The sequence below is a fragment of the Trichosurus vulpecula genome, chromosome 4 (assembly GCF_011100635.1).
Source record: "Trichosurus vulpecula isolate mTriVul1 chromosome 4, mTriVul1.pri, whole genome shotgun sequence".
Classification (NCBI taxonomy): domain Eukaryota; kingdom Metazoa; phylum Chordata; class Mammalia; order Diprotodontia; family Phalangeridae; genus Trichosurus; species Trichosurus vulpecula.
In genome coordinates this window covers 202,218,433-202,238,785 of record NC_050576.1, presented here as the reverse complement: position 1 = coordinate 202,238,785, position 20,353 = coordinate 202,218,433, and the positions used below count along the sequence as shown (strand labels likewise).

The window sequence follows — 20,353 nt, the reverse complement described above, 5'->3', positions numbered from 1 at the left end:
CAGGCACACTGGATAAAGGTAGAGACCCTCTCTGCCTGGGATTACCTGTGCCTCCACCAGCCATCGGGAGATGGATGTTTTCCCATCATAACCAGGTCTGAACTGTAATGTCACGGAGCGGGGGCCAATGTTAGAGATGCCCAGGTTGGTGGGGGCTCCAGGGAGTTCTGAAGGAAAAAAGAAACCCAGGGAAATTATATAGGAAGGGAGAGAACTCTATCCTCTATCCCCCCACCCCACCCTAATCAAGGCTTTACTGACTACCCTGGTATGCCCTCCACCTCCTCTTTAAATCATACCAGAAAGCCTCTTGGAGTCTCAGAGGATCAGAGATTTAGAGCTGGAAGGGACTGGGGGGGCGGGTAATCAAAGTTAATCCTCTGTTTTTACAGATGAGTAAACTGAGGCCCAGTGTCACATGGCTGGTAAGCAACTGAGAAAGGATTTGAACTTAGGTCTTCCTGACTTCCATCACTCTATCCACTGGTTAGCACTATTTTGGTCCATTATGTCCCTTCAAGTTTATAATGATGGTTGTACTTTTATTGTGCACTATTTACCTACTTGGGGCTGGAGGAAGGTTTGGACAGGCTTCCTAAACCTTCTTTCCTTCAGACTCAATCACCTCCCTGCCCCGGTTCCTTCTAGTCATCTTTTTTTTAGGCTTCTCAAAATCACGGTCTTGCTCAAGCTTGTTTAAATCCTTCCTATAGTGTAGTACCCAGAATCAAACACAGTACTCCAGATATGATTTGACTATGGCAGCAAATGGTGTGGTAGAGATCCCATCACAGTGGTCAGAGGATCTGGAACTGGAAGTGACCTTCCAGGCCATCAAGCTCAGAGGTGTCAACCACATGGCCACTTAGGGTCCACAACATTCCCTAGGGTGGCCCAAACCAGATTAAAAGGTAATTAGGTAATAAAAATCCAAAAATAAATATATAACATATAATAATTATATTAATAATATTATAGATAATTAAAATAATAGGTAATGTTAATATGTGGTTTTCTAAGTCAATACGTGGCCTCCAGGGATCCTTATGTATGGTTACTCTATTTGAATTTGACACCATTGTTTTAGTATAGCCCTTCATTTTACACCTTATTCACTCTGGTTACTCTGTGAGTTACCTAGCTCAAGGAAACATTAGTCTTTGGTGCACTGGGTCACCCTATGGACTCAGCCTGAGCTTGTAATCCAATAAAATTCTCAGGTCTCTCCCACACAAACCATGGTCTAGCCACATCTCACTCCTCTCCTACCCCATCCTATACTTATGCACTTGGTTCTTAACCTCCCAAGTGAAAGACTTAACTATCATTATCATGGTTCATCTTATTAGTTTTGGCCCACTGTTCAAGCCTTTTGGGAGCTTTTTGGACCCTGATTCTGTCATCTCTTCTAGCTTTGTATCATCTGCAAAGCTGAAAAGCATTTCACCAAAGCTTTCATCCGTATCACTAATAAAAGAGCAGGGCCAAAGACAGAGCCCTGGGTTACACCATTACATGCCACTCCACCAGGTCTACATTAATCCATTAATAGCTAATTATTGGGCCTGGTCATTCTGATACATCCAAAGGTAACATCATCTATCCCACGTTGCTCTGACTTGTCCCCAAAAAGAAGAGGGTTCTTTCACTGAACCAGTGAGGCCAGACCTTGAAATTCTATATAGAGGCAACTAAGTGCCATGGGGAATAGAGTGATGCATTTAGAATGAAGAAGATCCAAATTCAAATCCTGCCTCAGATACTTATTAGCTGTGTGACCTTGGGCAAGTCACTTAATCCCTATTTGTCTCAGTTTCTGCATCTGTAATATAGGGATAAAAATAGCACCTACTTCTTAAGGTGGTTAGGAGAATGAGATGAGAAAACATTTTATTTATAACATTAACATATTAATGTATGTAAATTCATATATATTTATAACATTTATATAATAGATGCAAAGTGCTTTTCAAACCTTAAAATGCAATATAAATATTATTTTTTATTGTTATTATTATAGCACATGGCCCAGTGGGATAATAGGCCCTCTAACAAAGAGGGGCTGTTCTTGAGCACAAAGAAGTATGTACCAGTACCCTGTACCTTTTTTTGTGAGGGGTGGGTGCTGGAGAAGCATTGCTCCTTCAACCCTCTGCCCTATATCCTGAAATTATGGGGATATGATATATCTTCCTTAGAGGCACCTTATCCCAGACCTAAAGGGAGACAGAATGCTCTAGAAGACATCTAATATTTCCAGGAGAGAAGAAAACCCTTCATCGGGTTCTCGGATGGCAGAATGAAATCTGAGGTGGTATTACCTTTGCCAACTTACCTGGAGGGACCCCGGAGGAGATAGTAGAGGCTGAGACTTGGCCTTGGCCCTTTGAGGTCATAGCTGCCACTTCAATGGTGTAGGTGGTGAGGGCAGTTAGGCCAGTGACACGGTATTCCAGGGTGACGTTGGGCAGGTAATGCGTTACCCGGGTGTTGGTGCGGTTATACTCTTCCCAGGAGATCCGGTATCCTAGGTGGGGAAATCAGGGAAAGGGATACATATTTAGCTATAAGCTACTAGGAAAGTTATGACCCACTTTTCCTACCTGATAGGATTCTCCTTAAGGAAATCTAGGCATGTGCTACAAAGGGCTGGGACTTACTGGCATGGGTCTATGGGTTATTTGCTTTGTGCTTTTCAGGTCTAGAGGAAGGACAGAGGGTGGCAGAGGTCTGAATGTCTGGATACTTTGCCCAGTGGCCTGGCATTCTGTCTGGAAGTGCTCTCTGGCCTATTTCTGTGTTTTTGCTTATTCTTTTTCCTAAATCTGGAACAACTCCCTCTCCCAATCTGTTGATGTTCCTAACTTCTTACAAGAGCCAACTCGGATGCCAGTTCTTCAATGAAGGCTTTTCTGATCAGCCCTCTCTTCCCCCCTACACCTCCCAAGGTGAAAATAACTTCATGTTTCCTTAAGTTTCTCATATTCCTTTGCCTGGGCCTTTCTCTTGTCTTTTTTCCTCACTTTCCTCTCATCACAGTTATTCGTTTCACCCTATTATAATTGCCCCCTACTAAACTGTAGACTCATTGAGGGCTGTGACCATCTTCTTATCCCTTTTTCCTACCACAAGGCCCCATATATAGGAGGTGCTTAATAAATATTTGTTGCCATCCTTCTCACCATGGGAAGGTGGGAAGCACTGGCATCTTTTTGGGCACCAACGATCAATTTAATATGATTAAAATGACCTATTCTACATTTCATAATGCTCTCTTATCTCCTCTTTGGTCATGAGTTCTTCCCTTCCCCATAGATCTTACAGGTAAAATATTCCTTGATTGCTTCGTTGTCTATGGTACCTTTTAGCAAGATATAGTTTCCTTCCTTATCTCTTTTGATTAGGTCTATCTTTACTTTTACTTTGTCTAAGATCAGGATTGCTATAGGGCTCCAACTATCAACCCAACTACTAGGGCCAGATGTGGTCTTCTCAGTACCAGTAGAGTACTGAGACAGCATGGCCACTGCAGAAGAGGGAGTAGAAGCTCATGGTAGTCATGCCAAGTGTAGTAAAAGAAAGGACAGAAAAGCCACAGATTTTTAATTGGGAATACTGGGATATGTTACCGAATGGCAGTATGGAGAATCCTAATCCTTAGTTTCCTCTTCGGTAAAATGGGGATAATAGCAGCACCTGCCTCATGGGCTGTTATGATGATTAAATGAGATAAGATATATAAAATGCTCTGCAAACCTTAGAGCACTATATAAATATTATATACTTAAAATAAATATATATTTACTTATAATATATATTACATATTATATAATAAACATATAAATATAGGCTGATTATTTTCAGCCTATATTGCCTCCACTCCAGCTCTCCCAATCAAAACTCTCCCTCTGGAACTACCTGGACTCTGCTCTTGGATCCCTGGACTTTAGTGAGCTATCACCTCATCTTGCCTTGGTCTCCAATCATTTCCTGGCCTGTGCCATGCATCTATCCCTTCTCTCCATCTTCTAGCTCTCCTGGATGTACAGTCTTCCCTCATCAGAACGTAAGGTACCCGAGTGCAAGGACTGTCTTACTTCTTTGTGTTTGTATCCCCACTGCCTGCCTGGCACGTAGAAAATGCTTACTAAATGCTTTCTCATTTATTTTCTGGCTATTTTTAAAGAATGGGTGGCAGGCTGGCAGTGTTTTAAGGATAATCTTTTGAGGTCCTGTCTGTCCAGCCCTGGGATTCTGTGACACTAAGGAAAGGATTAGACCCACCAGTGAGGATGCCGTTCCTCTCCCCGGGCTCTTGCCAGCTGACCTTCAGGGAGGTGTCCAGGATTTCATTGAAGCTTAGGTGTCCCACAGGGCCAGGTACTGTTCCCAGAAAATAAAATAAAAAAACCCAAAATCCCACAATCCCCACCCCCCAAAACACAAAGAAAGTTAGAATCAGAGATTGAGTACTTTTCCAAAGAGACAAAATTGTGGTCTAGGTTGGGTTGGAGATGATATGACAGGAAAACAAAATATGGGTGTCCCATTGCCCAGAAGAACTTAGGTCAACTTTTGTGAAGGAAAGGTATGTGGGGGATACTAGCGGAGGACTGGAGTACATACCGTCCTCATGGGTGCGCACCAACTGAGGCAAACTGCGGGGTCCATCTCCAGGTGTGGTAAAGCACAGAACCGAGGTAAAGTACTCTGTGAATTTCTTCAGGCCTGACACAAAGCCCACGTGGATGCTGTCCTGGAAGTTGGGCCGGGCTGTCACCATGGTAACCTCTTCTTCTTGCTCAGGCTCCCAGGCGATCAGCTGGGGAGATGGGATGCTCAGCATGTCAGGTGGGATAAGATGAGTTCTATCAAACAGGTCAAGCTCAGCCTTAAGGAGGCCAGGCTTCTGGGCAGAGAATGCAGGCCCTCACACCATTGCTATTCCTCTTTCCATTAGGAGGGCACAAAAAGGAGAGGCTCCAATCCCCCCATCCCCCACACCATAACATCCTCCAGAGGAGTCATACCTTGATGTCATTTCATTTATTAAAAACTGACCCAAGGCTGCTGGGGCCTTTAGTTTGGGGTTAATGCTTGGTTTTTCAAAACTGCTCTACTTTCAGACTATTGAAAGCTGTTGCTGTTCAGTCATTTTCCAGTCATGTCAGACTCTTTGCGACCCCATTTGGGGTTTGTGTGGCAAAGATACTGCAGTGGTTTGCCATTTCCTTCTCTAGCTCATTTGACAGATGAAGGAACTGAGGCAAACAGGGTTAAAGTGACTTGCCCAGGGTCACCCAGCTAGTAAGTGTCTGAGGCCAGATTTGAACTCAGGAATATGAGTCTTCGCCTCTTAGTCTGGAAGTTCTAAGTGGCCTTCTTTCTTTACCTCATGACATTTAGCTGTTAGATTCCCCCTTTCCTCCTCCCCCTTTCTCCTCTCCCATTTTCCATCTCGATCTCCTGTTTTCCAGTCATTTCAGCTGTCTCTCAAGATGACAGCTGGTCCCTGAGATTTCCTCATTTATTCGAAGTTGATTAAATATCAATTAATGATGAAAAGCAACACTTGATGAGTTTTAATAAGCATGAGTATTTATAGATATAAAACAATACCGCGGCCAATGTCTCCTGATTAACTCATGATTCTAACAATGCTTAATCTTTTTCCTTTCATGGTCTTATGTTTATAAACCATGTTTTGGCATTTAATTAGTATTGTGCAAAATAGCCTATAGCGAGTTAATTAGATACTAATTAGACCCTAAAAATACTAATCAGAAATACTAAATAGCATTTAATAAGTATGTTAAATATCCTCCTTATTCTAGTTATCTTGTTTTGTGGCAATTAAATTGCCAAACTTCTTTTGAGTAGATTAAGAAGCCAGTTTAATGTTTTAATTCAATTTAATTTATGCAAATTTGAATTAATTATGAATTAGAATTAATTACATAGTACCTAAGCCTTTGCTCTCCAGTAAGTGTTAAATCTTGGTAAATATTTTATTAGTCGTGGACCAATTAGAATAATGACTGTTTTAAAAGATTGTAAAGTGTGTGTAGGAAGGTGTCCAACAGATTCATCCCATGATTTCTCCAGTAAAAATGATCCAGAAATGAACAGATACATTTAAGGAAATGAGATTTTAAAGAGAAACAATATTGACTTTATGACTGTAGTTCCAAGCTTGAAACCTAAGATGGCAGCTGTGGTTTTGTCCTTCTGTTTGCACAGAGTTTATGGGTGAATCACTCCTTTTCTGCCAGCAGGGTTGGGATCCCTACTTTATAGATGAGAAAGCTGAGCAGCGGTAAGGGAGATAAAAGAGTGTTACACATCTGCTCACTGTTCACATCTATTACCTATGGAGGAGGTTGGCTCGAAGAACAGGCATGGCCCAGCCAGGCTAGGGAGGAGAACGTTGGGCAGGGTCTGAATGCAAGGCTTCAAACTAGTAATGATCTAGTCATTTCAGATACTTTTTTTATAATTGCTGAAATACTTCTTGACATTCTCCCTCTTCCAACAACCCTCTCCCAATAGATCAGAGGGGAAGGAATAGCTTTTCCCAGCCTCATCCTACCAAGTAAATGTAGGCACTACACTGTTTCCACAAAAGAAACATGACCTTTAGGGTTCTATGACATGACAGGGCATGCCTGTATTTTTCTTTTTCATTCTAATCCTATTATTTCATATTTGTGGGGAACTCCTGGTATGGTAACTCCCCCTGTAGAGTGGCAACTTGTATGTAGCTTATAACTTTGGATAGTTGGCTGGAATACAGAGAAGTTAAGTGACTTGTCCATGGTCAAACAACTAGCATATATACACACCCCTGTACATACATACACATACATACATACATACATACATACATACATACATACACCCTACACAATACACCTATCACCTATGGAGAAGATTGGGTTGAAGAATAGGCATGGCCTGTTTATACACACATGCATACTATATATTGTGCATTTATATGCACAATACTAACACGTACGCATATGTACACGTAAGTACCTATCTGTGTGCGTATATATATGTGTATATATATATATATGCACATACATACATACATACACATATAAGGACATCTCAAAATTATTTGTGTAACTTTAGGCTATTAAATACTTTTGGAATACTTGTGTTTGTGTGCATTTATGTAGACACATACTTATATGTACACAAAAACACACGCATAGATACATAAGAATGTGCACACATGCGCATGTACACACATATACAGATACACACACATAAAAATACCTTAGACAGCCAGGTACACAGTAGATGACGTGCTAGAATTAAAGTTAGTAAGACCTGAGCTCAAATTCTTTCTTGGATGTGTGGCTCTAAGTAAGTCACTTGACCTCTAAGCCTCAGTTTCCTTATCTGTAAAATGGGCATTGTAATAGCATCTACTTTAAAGGGCTGTTGTGGGGACTAAATGAGATAATACTTATAAAGTACTGTATAAATGCTCGCTCGCATTATTATGTGCAGGCACATACATACATGTGTTTATAAGAATGTCGACAGAACACTGATGTTTTACTGTCAGTTTATGTGTCTATTAATTTTTTTCCCTGGCTGAATATATAGTCTTCCCTTGTTTATCTGAAACAGTGTCTTTCTTAACATTCAGGGTCGGGGAGAAGGGGTTTAGAAGACTTTCCCAGGGGGCAATGGGTCATGAATCCTAATTTCTTGACTTTTTTTCCCCCACAGCATAGTAGAAAGAGCATTGGGTTTGGAACCAAAATACTTGTGCTTGAGTACCAGCTGTGATACTTCCAGGCTGCGTAACCCTAGGTAAGTCATTTAACCCTCTCTGAGTCTCTAGTCCTTCCTATGAAAATGGAACACGCACTACCTTCCCCAGAGTATTTGTGCGGAGAAAGCACTTTGTAAACTCTCTATACATAACACCATAGAAATGTGAGCTATTAATATCAGTAATGATAATAAGGTAGGGAACATTAATGACCAGAGGGCTTGGACACTCTGCCCAGTGGCCTGGCCTCCTGGAGATCCATTTAACCTGCTCAAGGGGGGTCATCCCACTTAGAGCTAGAGGGCAGAGACCAGTTTACTTCCTGTGTGCCCTTCCAGTCACTACCTGTTACTAGGTCTCAGCATCCTATGCCTGTTGTTGTTTGTCCTTTGTTGTCAAGGAGGACCAGTGACATCAGGAGGGTGACATCTTGACTTGCAAGTGAACTGGCTTTAAGTGAGGGAATGGATGAAACAGTCTCTCCAAGGACTTATCCTGCCCCCAAACCTGTGATTCTATGAGCTGTCTCACTCTGTAGGACCTGAGAATAACAATCAAGTGTCCACTGAAGGCTTTTCTATGATGGTGAAAAAAATATGGTGACACTGAAGAGAAAGAGAAATTGATTCTCCCATCTTAACAGCAATCCTTGTACTCTTCTGGGTTGCTGGCTTTCCACTCTTCTGAACTCCCTATGATACACAATCAGGTATTTCTGACCTACTTGCTTTTGATCTGGATAATCCTAGGCTGAGGCCTAATGGTTTTGGCCGCCTCAACCTGCCTCTCTGGCCCTGCTGGGCCTCTTTTGCCTTTGAAGTTCCCCCTCCTACGGTCTCATTTGAAGCCCAAGTCTCCCAACTGGGTATGAAACTTTTATGCTGAAGGAAGGTAATTGTTCCCAACTCAGTGACTTGGTGGAGAGACCTGCCTCCTGCTTCCCTCTTGAGTCCCAATTAAAAAGCTCTTCTCTGCTAATGCCAAGGATGGTTTCATGGTTTCTGGTTTCACGACCAAGTGTTAACAGCCCTGTTTCTCCTCTCCTTCCCTGTGTAGGCCAGGAACTGTCTCATCTATCTGTCTTTGACTCGCATCCTGTGAGCTTCCTTTGGGTGAGGCTGTACATGTGCCTGGGAAGTCTCTACTTAACTTTAGGTAGCCATGGAAGATAAGGGGGTCTTTCTCTGTTCTCAGAGCTGAAACCTGCCATAATTGTGTCTAGGGCAAAATTCAGTTAAAGAGGGAGTAGGGAAGGCAATGAGAAGGACAGTTCCTCCTGCCGTAATTAATTATATAGTCATGGGAAGGTCCATCTTCTACAGAGACTGGCTCATTTCTCCTCCTGGGCTGGGAGTAGAAGGTGGGCCTGGGAGAGGGATGCCACGATGACAGGACCCTAAAGATGGTGTCTAGGGTGCAACTGTGCTGTATGCCACCAAGGGACACCAAGGCAAGGCTTGGAGAAGATTGATACAAAAGGGAGGAAGGATGCCTCTATATTCCACCAACACCATGAAGCAAAGCCCCATTTGCCCCATGCTAGTTACGGCTTTGCCTATTTTTAAAGCTCCCTCCTCTCTAGTGTTGCTAGGAAGCTTTTCCCTCCAGTCTAACCTCAAGAGCCCCCACTGCCACAATCCCAAATTATGGCAATTATTCAAGCAACAATCATAGGTATTGCACACATGTAAATGGGTCCTTCACAGGAGGTTCAGGTGCCTGACAGATAAAAATTGCAGGGGTCAGCAGTAACTCAATCACAGACCAATAAACAAATCCCATCAAATGATTCAAGAGTTGGACATTCCAATTCCAGCTCTGCTGCTCATTGATAATGTTAATTCATATACATTACTCAGTCTTAATTTACCCATCTGGTGTCAGGAAGGACAATCCCATATGTGAGACCAGAGATCCCTATCTTCAATCCCCATAGGGAGAGAGGAAGATCTCTGGCTCCTAATACTGTAGAGAAGGGGAAATTGAGTTACAGAGGCCAGGACCTCTACACTAGCTGTCAGACCAAAGAAAGACACTCAGAGAAGGGTGAATATACTCTGGGGTAGGACGCAACATCTTTGCTTTCTGATAGAACCAAAGCATCCCATTTCAAAATCCAGGCCCCATTTCACCTATCACACTGACTCCCTCAGTGAACTTGACTAATAGTGAAGCCCACATTTACCATTGCCTTGGTCTAGGTTTTGATTTGGGAGTGTGCTGGAGCCAGTGTGAGCTTCTGATTGTTAAATTTTCAGAGTGAAAATTCATGCTTTTGAAATCAGCAAATGCTGCAAATCAGAACTTGATTTATTGTTTTGTTGACTTAAAAAAGTGATAGTGAAAATGTCAATAATGAAGATTAAACCTAAAAGTATGTGATGTGTAATTTTTTTTGGGGGGAGAACTGGCTGTTAAACACTTACCATTACACCAATGCTGGATCAGACCAATATGTCATTGAATCAAAAGATCTTTTCTGTTTCACCTGTGGCCTCTATCTTTTGTTGAAAGACAGGGGATCCTGGAAGTGAGTAGTAAGATGATGTCCCTCTTACCTTATAGCCCTGGTTGATGCCATTGATGAACTGGGGGCTCGGGGCATTCCAAGTGAATCGGATGGTTGTGGAATTGATGGCTTCAGCTCGGACATTGCCTGGGGGGACTGTAGGAACTGGGTGAGGGGAGGGAGGGAGGAAGGAAGAAATGGGGAAAAGCTTAAAATATCAGAGAGGACAAAACTATGGGCCTATTGCAAAAAAGTAACTAGGTACATAACTATAATGGGATAAAAAGGACTGGACCCATGATACAGGCATAGATGACTCCCTAACCAATGTAGATTGGAATCTTCTCTGCAAATTTATGACTTTAGAGAGGTTTTTAGAGATCTAAAAGGGCAGGTGATTTGCCTAGGGCCACAGAGCTATTATGTGTGAGAGGCATGACTTGAACCCAGATCTTCCTGACTGAAGGCAATTCACTAACCACTATTTAATACTGCCTCTCTCTTGCCTATAATTTTTGTTCAGCTGTTTTTCTGTTGTGTCCAACTCTTTGTACAACAGGTAAAGTTTATAGATTTTACATGGCCAAATAGAAAGATCATTGGATTGAGGATCACAGATTTACAGTGGGAAATGCTTTTAGAGATGGCCTATTCAAACTCCGTTTTATAGATGAGGAAACTGAGGCCCACAGAGGTTAAATGACTTGTCCCAGGTCACAGTAATAAACTTCAGAGTTGAGATTTGAACTCAAGTCTTTGTACTTCAGATGCTGCATTCTTTTCATTGTATCACCCTGGACTTTAAAAAATCCCAACTCTACTGTTAACTTCTAGTGTGGCCTTAGCCAAATCACTGTGAAACAGGAATAATCATACCAGGCTAATACAGATCTAACAGAGTGGTTGTAAGTCTAATGGTAATGGATGTAAAAATGCCTTGGAACTTAAAAAAAGTACAAGGCTATGATATGTAATATTACATAATCTAATTTATATCTCAAAATGCATAAAGGATCTCCAACGTACCCTTCAGCCTTTGTGTTTTCATCGTCACAGTCCTCTATTGCTTTACCTGTGAGTTTTCCCACATTCATTCAACAAACATTTAAGAACCTACTATGTGCCAGGCACTGTTAATTGTGTGTGCTATATGACTAAGACACTGGTATGTGAAGTTAGGAGTAGTCCAGTTAGGAAAAACCAACCTAAGGTGTGCTTGACTTCTCTTCAAGGATGGTATAAGGAGGGAAGAGTAGGAACACAGCAGTAAATGAAGACAGATCTGTATCTAGATCAGACCAAGAAATCATGAACTTTGACCTTCATACTCACAAACCTGAACCCCTCCCCCACTCACCTCCCTGCAAGGTCCACTCTGTGACCTTGCTACTGTAGACGCCCAGGCCGGCGCTGTTGTAGGCTGCCACTGAGATCTCATAATTGGTCCAGATGATGAGTTCCTCCAAGAGCAGGTTATTGACATCCGCATTGGTGATGTTCCTAAACTGGTACCCAACAGGTAACCCAGCTAGACAGAACCTGGAGAGGCAAGGAGCAGAGAGATCAGGGTGGGACTCTCCCAGAGGACTTTGTTGGGTGAGCCTTTCTGTTCACATTTTTCTATGGAGAAGGTTGTGAGTGGTTGGGATCTTGGGGAAAGACCTGGTCTCTCTTGCTGAGAAAGCATCCAGGAGAGGGCAGATAGGAGTCAGACTCGCCACTCAGGAACATGGTAAGAGTCTCTGAACTCCAAGGGGGACATCTGATGATATCATATGTTCTGAAATCAGACCAGCATTTTATTACAACTAGGTGGCGGGCTCTTTATCCTTCCCACCATACGTTGAGCTTGGGATGTCTTTTGTCTCTAGGCCAGAACCTTCAAAAGTCATCTCATTTCTTCTATTTCCATAGAAGACTATGCTTAACTTAGCTTAGGGGATGGATAGCCTCTTCTGGTCTTAAAGGCCTTTATAAGAGGGTAACCACCACACCACTTTCTGTCATCCACTTCGTATTCCACCAAGAAGGAAGTTCCTTTTAATATCTAACCTAAATCCTTCACTGTCTAACCAGAGCCCACTTCTCATTAAAAGGTGGCCCACTAGTATGGTTTGGCGGCAGTCTCACAAGAGCCCACATTAACTTCTTGTCCAGACAGCACCCTGGCATCAGAGTCAGCAAAGCCTGGGCTCAGCTCCCGGCTCTAACAGTTACTAGCTTGGTGACCTTGGGAAGATCATTTGAGCCATTGGAGCCTCATTTGCCTCACCAGTACATAGGGACAATAATAACCACACTGGATCGTTGTGAGTAAAGTGCTCTGTAAACCTTAAAGAGTAATAAAAAGTGAATTATTATTATTGGTATTATAATTGAGAGTAGGAACATGTAGTAAGTTTCCAAGAGAGTCCTCAATCTTCTCCCATTTCAAGCTCTTTCTCTCTCTCCCTGGGTGGCTTACCTGATGATATAACCCTTCAGAATGCCATTTTGATGGCTCTCAGGAGGAGGCTGCCACTGGATCATGATGGATTGGTTGGTCCGGCCACTGGCGATGACATTCTGAGGAGGGGCTGTGGGTGGCTCTTCAGGGAGGGAGACTCTGAGCAGCAAATGTCAAAAAGTACATCTATTCCTTGTCAACTAGTCTAGAAAACAAGCCTTAGAAGACCTAACTCTTTAGTGCCCAAATTCCCAGCCTGGGGTGCCCGCCAAGTAGTAGTGACTCTTGTTGTCCAGTACATCCAGGTCTAGGATCTTGCCTTATATTGATTCACTCCCTGGACATCTCCCCACCAATCACTATAGGCTACTGGCAAAGGTCCTATCATCACCCTTCCTACCTCCAAATCTGAAACCATAACCAAATTAATGTTGTTATTTTCCTGGAAACATCAGTGGTACCATTTGCCATTTCTGCACTTTCCAAGCTAAAATAGCCTTCCATGGGACCATATGTGTTGTGGGGCAATGGGTGGAGCATTTGGATTTGGGTCAGTGAGTTCAAATCCTGCCTAAGAAATTTACCAGTTTCATGATCCAGGGGAAGTCATTCAACATCTCTTAGACTCAGTTTCCTCATGTGTAAAATGAGGAGGTAGAATTCAATGGCCTGTAAGGTTTCTTCCAGGTCTAAACCATGATCCTATGAATGTAAGCTTCCTGAAGGCAAGGACTGTCTTTGTTTTTGCATTTGTATCTCTAGTGCTTGGCATATAGTAAGTACTTAATAAAGACTTTTTCATTCATTCACTCCTGTTTCAGAGTGTTGGGGTTTATTAGGAGGGAAGACAACTGCTTTCTAATCTTAGTTCAATACTTGATTTGCTATTTGGCTTTGGGATCTATCCAAGAGACTAAAGGGCAGGTAAGTGGTGCATTGAATAGATTCCTGGACCTGGAGTCAGGAAGACCTAAGTTCAAATACATCCTCAAACACTTACTAGCTGTGTGACCCTGGGCAAGTCACTTAACCTCTCTCTCAATTTCCTCATCTGTTACCTACCTCCCAAAGTTGTCTTAAGGATCAAATGAGATAAACACTGTAAAGTGCTTTGCAAACCTTAAAGCAGTATAGAAAAAAGCTAGCTATTGTTATTTCTCAGGTGAAAAATGAATAGATGTGAATAAATGCAGTAACAGATGATAAAGCAGTTTGGAAATAAAATTTCTAGACCAATATACTCAACTCTCAGTTAGCAGAAGGATTATCTTTATTCTTTTAGGGAAAATGAGAACCCTTTAGCTTTGGTTTGCTAGTCTGTAAAATGAGAGTAATAATATCTGTAACCATACCTCAAAGGGTTATTATGAGGACCAAATGTGATAATTAGTATGTACAGTGTTTTACAAACCTTCACATCTCTTAGGCTCAGTTTCCTCATCTGTAAAATGAGAATGTAGAACTCAATGGCATCTAAAGACTCTTCCAGTTCTAATCTATGGACTATGGGCCTAGATGTAGTGGACAACTGGGTGACCGCCAATTCACCAATTAATTAATAATTGTCAATAAGTACTATTACTATATGTTACTGTTGAGGTAGCATGGCATAAGGATAGAGAGCCAGTCAGAAGCCCTGGATTCAAGTCTTGTCTCTAACACACACTGGCTGTGTGACACTTGAGGAAGTCATTTAACCTCTCAAATATTCTAAGCAATTCTCTAAAGCAATAATTATAAGAGAAGGTGCTGGCCTGCATTAGCTGATGGAACTTCTATGTCAATGAAGTCACTGGTGTAATTTCTATCTGTCTCCTGTTACTATCATTTTCCCATTTATTTCCCCGACCACACTTGAGCACAGAGTAGGCAGTTGCACAGGTGAGCAGGTGGGAGGGAATGAGAGCATGTGTGTCTATATCACAAAACCAAATACAGGTTATTTAAACTTACTTGTTTAGCTGCCCTAACTTTTCTTTAAGCCAATCATTTTAATAGAAATGTTTCTAACCATTCCTCGATTCTCAGGATCATCAGTATAAACGATAATGACTGTACTATGCTGTCGGGTTAGAGATATCCTCAAATATTGCTGAGGTGCAGAGGACTGTCTGCCCTCTGCTAAATGGCCCCATACTATGTGCCTAATTTTCTTAGTTCTTTGGCATAACTCTCTAAAGATCAGGATGTCCACGATCACTTCTCCAAGACTGCAATGTACTTTTAGCAGGTCTTTCCTCCTTCTAATTTGCTGATTCTTATCTGCTAAAATCAGACAGGCAAATTTGTTAGAACTGTGTGCAAAATGAGGCTATTGATTTAAGTCAACAGTCTGTAGGGGCACTGAGGGATCGCCCTGTGGACAAACTACATAAGCTTTAGCTCATGGGCTTTGTTACAACCATTTTATTGTTGTATTCAATATTGAGACAGCTAGGTGGCACAGTGGATACAGCGCTGGGCTTGGAGTCAGGAACACTCCTCTTTCTGAGTTCAAATCTAGCCCCAGACACTTACTAGCTGCATGACCCTGGGGAAGTCACTTAGCCCTGTTTGCCTCAGTTTCCTCATCTGTAAAATGAACTGGAGACGGAAATGACAAACCACTCTGGTATCTTTGCCAAGAAAACCCCAAATGGGGCCATGAAGAGTTGGACATGACTGAAAATCACTGAACTGGATGCAGTGTTGAGAATGATGGAAGTTTAACCTCTGGAGAAATGGTTACTATGAAATATTTTTTGGGGGAATTGAACATTCCTCCATTTGTATTCTTAGTGAAGAAATAATAATAATAATGGCTTTTAATAAATGGTGCTACACAAGTGTTTAACTAAGGGGGCACCTCTCAATAGGGAATGCCTGAACAAAGTATGGTACATGAATGAAATGGAATACTATGGTGCTGTAAGAAATGAAGAGCTGGACAGTTTCAGAGAAACTCGGGAAGACTTGTATGAACTCAGGCAAAGTGAAATAAACAGAACCAGGGGAACAAATTATACCATAGCAACAATGTTGCAAAAACTAACAACTTTGAAAGACTTAAGATCTCTGATCATCATAACGACCAACCACTATTCCAGCAGATCCGTAATTGGAGCAGAGTACCTGCCTTCTGACAGAGAAGCAAGATACGAAATATTCAGTATGAGACATCCAACGTGGGAATTTGTTTTGCTTGTCTCTGCATGTCTGTTACAAGCATTTTGTTTTTGTTTTTCAGCGGGGGTAGAGGGAGGGAAGGGGGAGAGAGAAAATTAATGCTTATTAATAGAAAAATACTTAATTTAAAAAAGGCTGAATGGTGCCATGTTTGGTGCTATATAGAAAGACCTACAAAGATGGAGACCTAAGCCTTTAGGAGCTCCTATCCTGCCCGTTTCTTTCTTCCTTTCTCCCTGTCCCACTAGTTCAGATCAACTGAAATTTGCCTATATACTGTGACTGAGATTTAGATCTCTTGGACCTCCTCACCTCTCCGTGTCCTTGCTGAACTGCCCCTTGCCCACGTCGTTGACAGCACAGAGACGGAACTGATAGGAGCGTGCTGGAACCAGATTCCTGACCATCACTGAGGTAGCTTCAGGATCCACGCTAGGCAAAAGTACTGTCCAGGGGGCATCTTTAGAGGCAGAGGGAGAGCAGGGTGGAGATGAAGGTTCCAGAGGGGCCCTGTGGTTACTACCCAAGCTGTGATGAGTTTAGGATAGGGGGAAGGACAACTGTCTACCATGTTAACACCACAGTTAAGTTTGGGACATCGATGGGAACCTGACCAGATATGGGAAGGGTTGGAATGGGAGGAGGGGTACTAACTAAAGGTTGCATTTTACTAACTGAATTGCATTTAACAAGTGGACAGACTCCATGCATACCATGTAAAGATCACTTTTCAAATTAGTGGGCATTAATTTGGAGTCTATAAGCACTAACACTTTGGGAGAGGAGACAGACTATGTGGGCAAAGGCGGATGCTTTTCATATGGTAGAGTTCTGGGCAAAGGAGGATGTGGGGAAGTGAAAAGAGGAGGGGTCTTACTGTTCTCTGACATCTCCAGGACATAGTGTATCAGGGGGCTATTGCCATCAAAGGGCTTGGCCCAAGTCAGATTGATGGAGCGTCTCTCAGCTGCGCTCAGGGTTGCCACAGGATGCTCAGGTGCATGGGGCAACTGACTGGAAGACAGAAAGCAGTACAGTAAGCATGGCCATGATACATAATACTGTAAGGTGATGGTGGGCCTTTGGGGCTTCTCAGATGGATAGCTACTAAGCTTCCAGACCGATAGTACAGCGGATAGGGTGTTGGACTTGGAGTCAGGAAGACCCAAGTTTAAATCCCACATCAGATACTAGCTGTGTGACCTTGGATAAGTAACTTCACCTTTCTCAGCCATATATAATAAGTTATAACAATAACACTCACATGAAGAAGATCAGATGAGATAATAGTTTAGAGTGCTTCGGCAACTATATAAATGCTAGGTATTATTATTATTATCTGGGGTGGGGATTACATTAAGGCAAGAGAACTCTCTTATATTTCATCTGCCCATTTCTTTCTTCCTTTCTCCCTGTCCCATTAGTTCAGATCAATTGAAATTTACCTGAAATTTGTCTAAATAACCAGTTGCCTTGCCTATCCACAATGATGCCTGGTTACATCACCACAACTAGCCTATAGTTATTAATGCATAACTGCTTAGTGAGATACAGATAGAACTAGAACTAAGGGTAGGCAAGATGGGCAGCTGCTTAGGGTGCAACATACAAGCGGTCCAATAATGGCAACTTTGAATATTACCTAAGATAGATGTGAAATCAGGAGTCTAGTTTCCCTCTGCTTATACAGCATGCAGGCGCAGGGCTGTCCCTTAGAAAAATCACCCATCTGGTGTGGGTGGGTGTTACAATGACTTTTTCTAAATGCACATATTTTTAATGTCAGGAAATCCCATCCTCCAAGGCAAAAATAAGTGTTGAGTCATAGTGAAAGCTCTAAGCCTCCAGTGACAAGTAACATAATGAAGGGGCAATGCATAGATTTTGCCTGGGATGTACCAAAGCCTTATCATGGCGAGGGCACAGATAACATGATTTGGGTATCTTTGGGGATAGGGCAGAAGGAAGAAAGGCACACTAGTACTGGGAGCTGGTCCATGAGAGCTTGGCAAGGACCTTGCTCGAAGCCTTCCTTGGGCCATCCAAGCCTAACTTCCAGGGGAAGGTGGGGTATCCTTACCGGACTCGCAGGTAGGCACTTCGGGAGTCGTTACCTCCTGCAGACAGGACCCTGCAGGTGTAGGTGCCAATATCACCTGACCAGGTCTGTGAGATGTGCAGAGAGCCGTTCTTGTCCAGGCGCATGCGAGGAGTGCTGTCCACACTAATCACTGCTCCATCCTTTTCCCAGACATACCTAGTAGAGGAAAAAAAATGAACCTGTCAGAGTCAAGTGATGGGATGATGTTCTGCTGGGATCCACTGACCTGTGGTCCTCCTCTGAAGGGATCTGCTCCAAGGTGGGACAGTTTTCCCAAAGCAGGCTGACGCCATCCTGCCCGTGTTGCTGGGCAGTTTCCATGGGCTTGGTGTGGATATAATTTAGAGCTGGAAATTATCTTAGAGATCACCTAATCAAATCTCTTCATTTTATAGAGGAGGAAAACAAGGAGCAGACAGGTGAAACTGACCAGGGTCATATGTAACAACATAGCTTGTATTCAAATCCAGGTTCTCTAAGCTCCAGATTCAGTATGCTTTATGCTATTCTTTAAATCTAATCTCAATCTCTCATGCTCAGATGCTGAGTTGGGTACTTCTTCTTACCAGAAATAGCTTTCTTGTTGGTAGGGGCCTGAAATTCCACCATCAGAGCAGCTTCCTTAACCAAGAAACTCTCCACTGTAAAAATGCAAATCTCTGTGAAGAGTTACCACATTAAGGTATTACTTATCCTTTTATTATTTATCCTTTAGATCTTAATTCAAGCTCTAGACAAAATGTTACTGTTTTGGCCAAAGGCTATATGGTAGCAATTAGATTTGAAGATCTTTCCCACCCATTAATAGGCCATGTGACCTGCTTATGTCACGGGAAGCCTAAGCCAAGTGTGGTGGGAGGAGCTTCCTGACAGGAAAAGGAAGGTATGTCACAGGAAACACTGAGAGAGAGAGCAGTTATGGCTGCTAATGGTCATCCTTGTGATTGTTAGAACTAAACAGGCTGCCTTAACTGTACTGTGAGTTTGTCTTTGGGAAGACGCTAACAGGGGGTTGGAGAGGTTTTGGGATGTCAAGGCTCCAGGCTGTTGTATGGTGTTTTAAGTTCCTTGCTGTTATGATAAAATGGGCTGAATGGCTGTGGAAGCTGAACATTTGGTTATGGGATATGGTTTTCTGGTGTCTGAATAAATGTTATACTTCTTTCACCTTCTTTAGGGAGAGTCTCTCATACTTTGCGATACAGAACTACATAGGCATATTCATGATTATTGTTGATGTTGTGTTTTTTGCCTTACTGTTACAGGCTACCACAGAAATTCCAGAACAAAGATCAGAAACAAATTCTTTATAAATTAAACATTTTGGAGAGAGCAAGATGAAAATTCCTGAGTGTACATCTTAGGCTTGGTTTTAATTGAAATCATTAGATCAATTCATGGTACCATCTGGACAAGGGGTTAAGACTGTCTAAAACAACTAATGTTTTCACTTTTGAGATATCTGGTAAAAATCAACCAATCCATTCAATAACAACTATTTATTAAGTCTACTATGTGCCAGATGCTACAAAGAGAGAGACTCAACAAATTATATATGTGGCTATGTCAAACAACTTGTAACTTATTTTTTGCAGAATTGTTTTTTGAGTGAGTTTCATCAGCAAACTCAACATTGATTACAGGCCTTATGTATCTACCTGATACGTACAGCTTTCTTGTAAAGCGACCCTGAGAACTTCTGAATACACCGAGGGCAGAATTGGAGGCAATGTTGATGCTTATCTAATTTAGGGGCCCTGAAAATGCAGGTTTGGGGGGTGTATTTCCTTGGGTACATTTTCCTTTAACTGGGGCCATGTGGATGCTCTGGAATAAATCTGTCATAAAAATATAAGGCCATAGAGCTGACCAATCCAGATCCATCATTTGCATTTAGGAATGAGGAAGGCAAGGCTGAGAGAGAAGAGACTGAGGAGCAGCTAGGTGGTGCAGTGAACAGAGCATTGTCCTTGGAGTCAGGAGGACCTGAGATCAAATCTGGCCTCAGACACTTGACACTTACTAGTTCTGTGACCTTGGGGCAAGTCACTTAACCCTGATTGCCTAGCTTCCCCCTCCAAAAAAAAGGAAGACATTAACTTAAATGTCCCCAGGTAGCCAGTGGTCCAGCTGCATCTGGAACTCAAGGCTCCCGCCTTCTGAGTCTTCTAATCTTTTGACCATGCCAGGCTGTCTCAACATCTGAGCTTCAGATAAAGCGGGTGAAGTTAAAAGATCCTCAGATTTAGAGCCAGAGAACAGGGGTCAAAATCTTGCCTCTGTTATTTGTGCCACCTTGGACCTTCACCTTCCCTGGGTCTCAGTTTGCTCATCTCTAAAGTC

The 20,353-nt window shown here is 42.4% G+C and overlaps 1 protein-coding gene across 1 annotated transcript in view; it reads right to left on the bottom strand.

The window, feature by feature from the left end:
* SDK2 (sidekick cell adhesion molecule 2) overlaps positions 1–20,353 on the bottom strand; it is a 247,810-nt gene that overhangs the window by 88,542 nt on the left and 138,915 nt on the right. Inside the window, exons 13-22 of the mRNA XM_036755650.1 lie at positions 17,990–18,166; positions 16,787–16,923; positions 16,222–16,369; positions 12,763–12,903; positions 11,656–11,837; positions 10,348–10,463; positions 4,627–4,822; positions 4,285–4,383; positions 2,336–2,527; positions 46–167 (exon numbers count right to left, since the gene is read on the bottom strand). Coding sequence (XP_036611545.1) covers positions 46–167; positions 2,336–2,527; positions 4,285–4,383; positions 4,627–4,822; positions 10,348–10,463; positions 11,656–11,837; positions 12,763–12,903; positions 16,222–16,369; positions 16,787–16,923; positions 17,990–18,166 — 1,510 coding nt within the window. The remainder of the gene's footprint in view (positions 1–45; positions 168–2,335; positions 2,528–4,284; positions 4,384–4,626; positions 4,823–10,347; positions 10,464–11,655; positions 11,838–12,762; positions 12,904–16,221; positions 16,370–16,786; positions 16,924–17,989; positions 18,167–20,353) is intronic.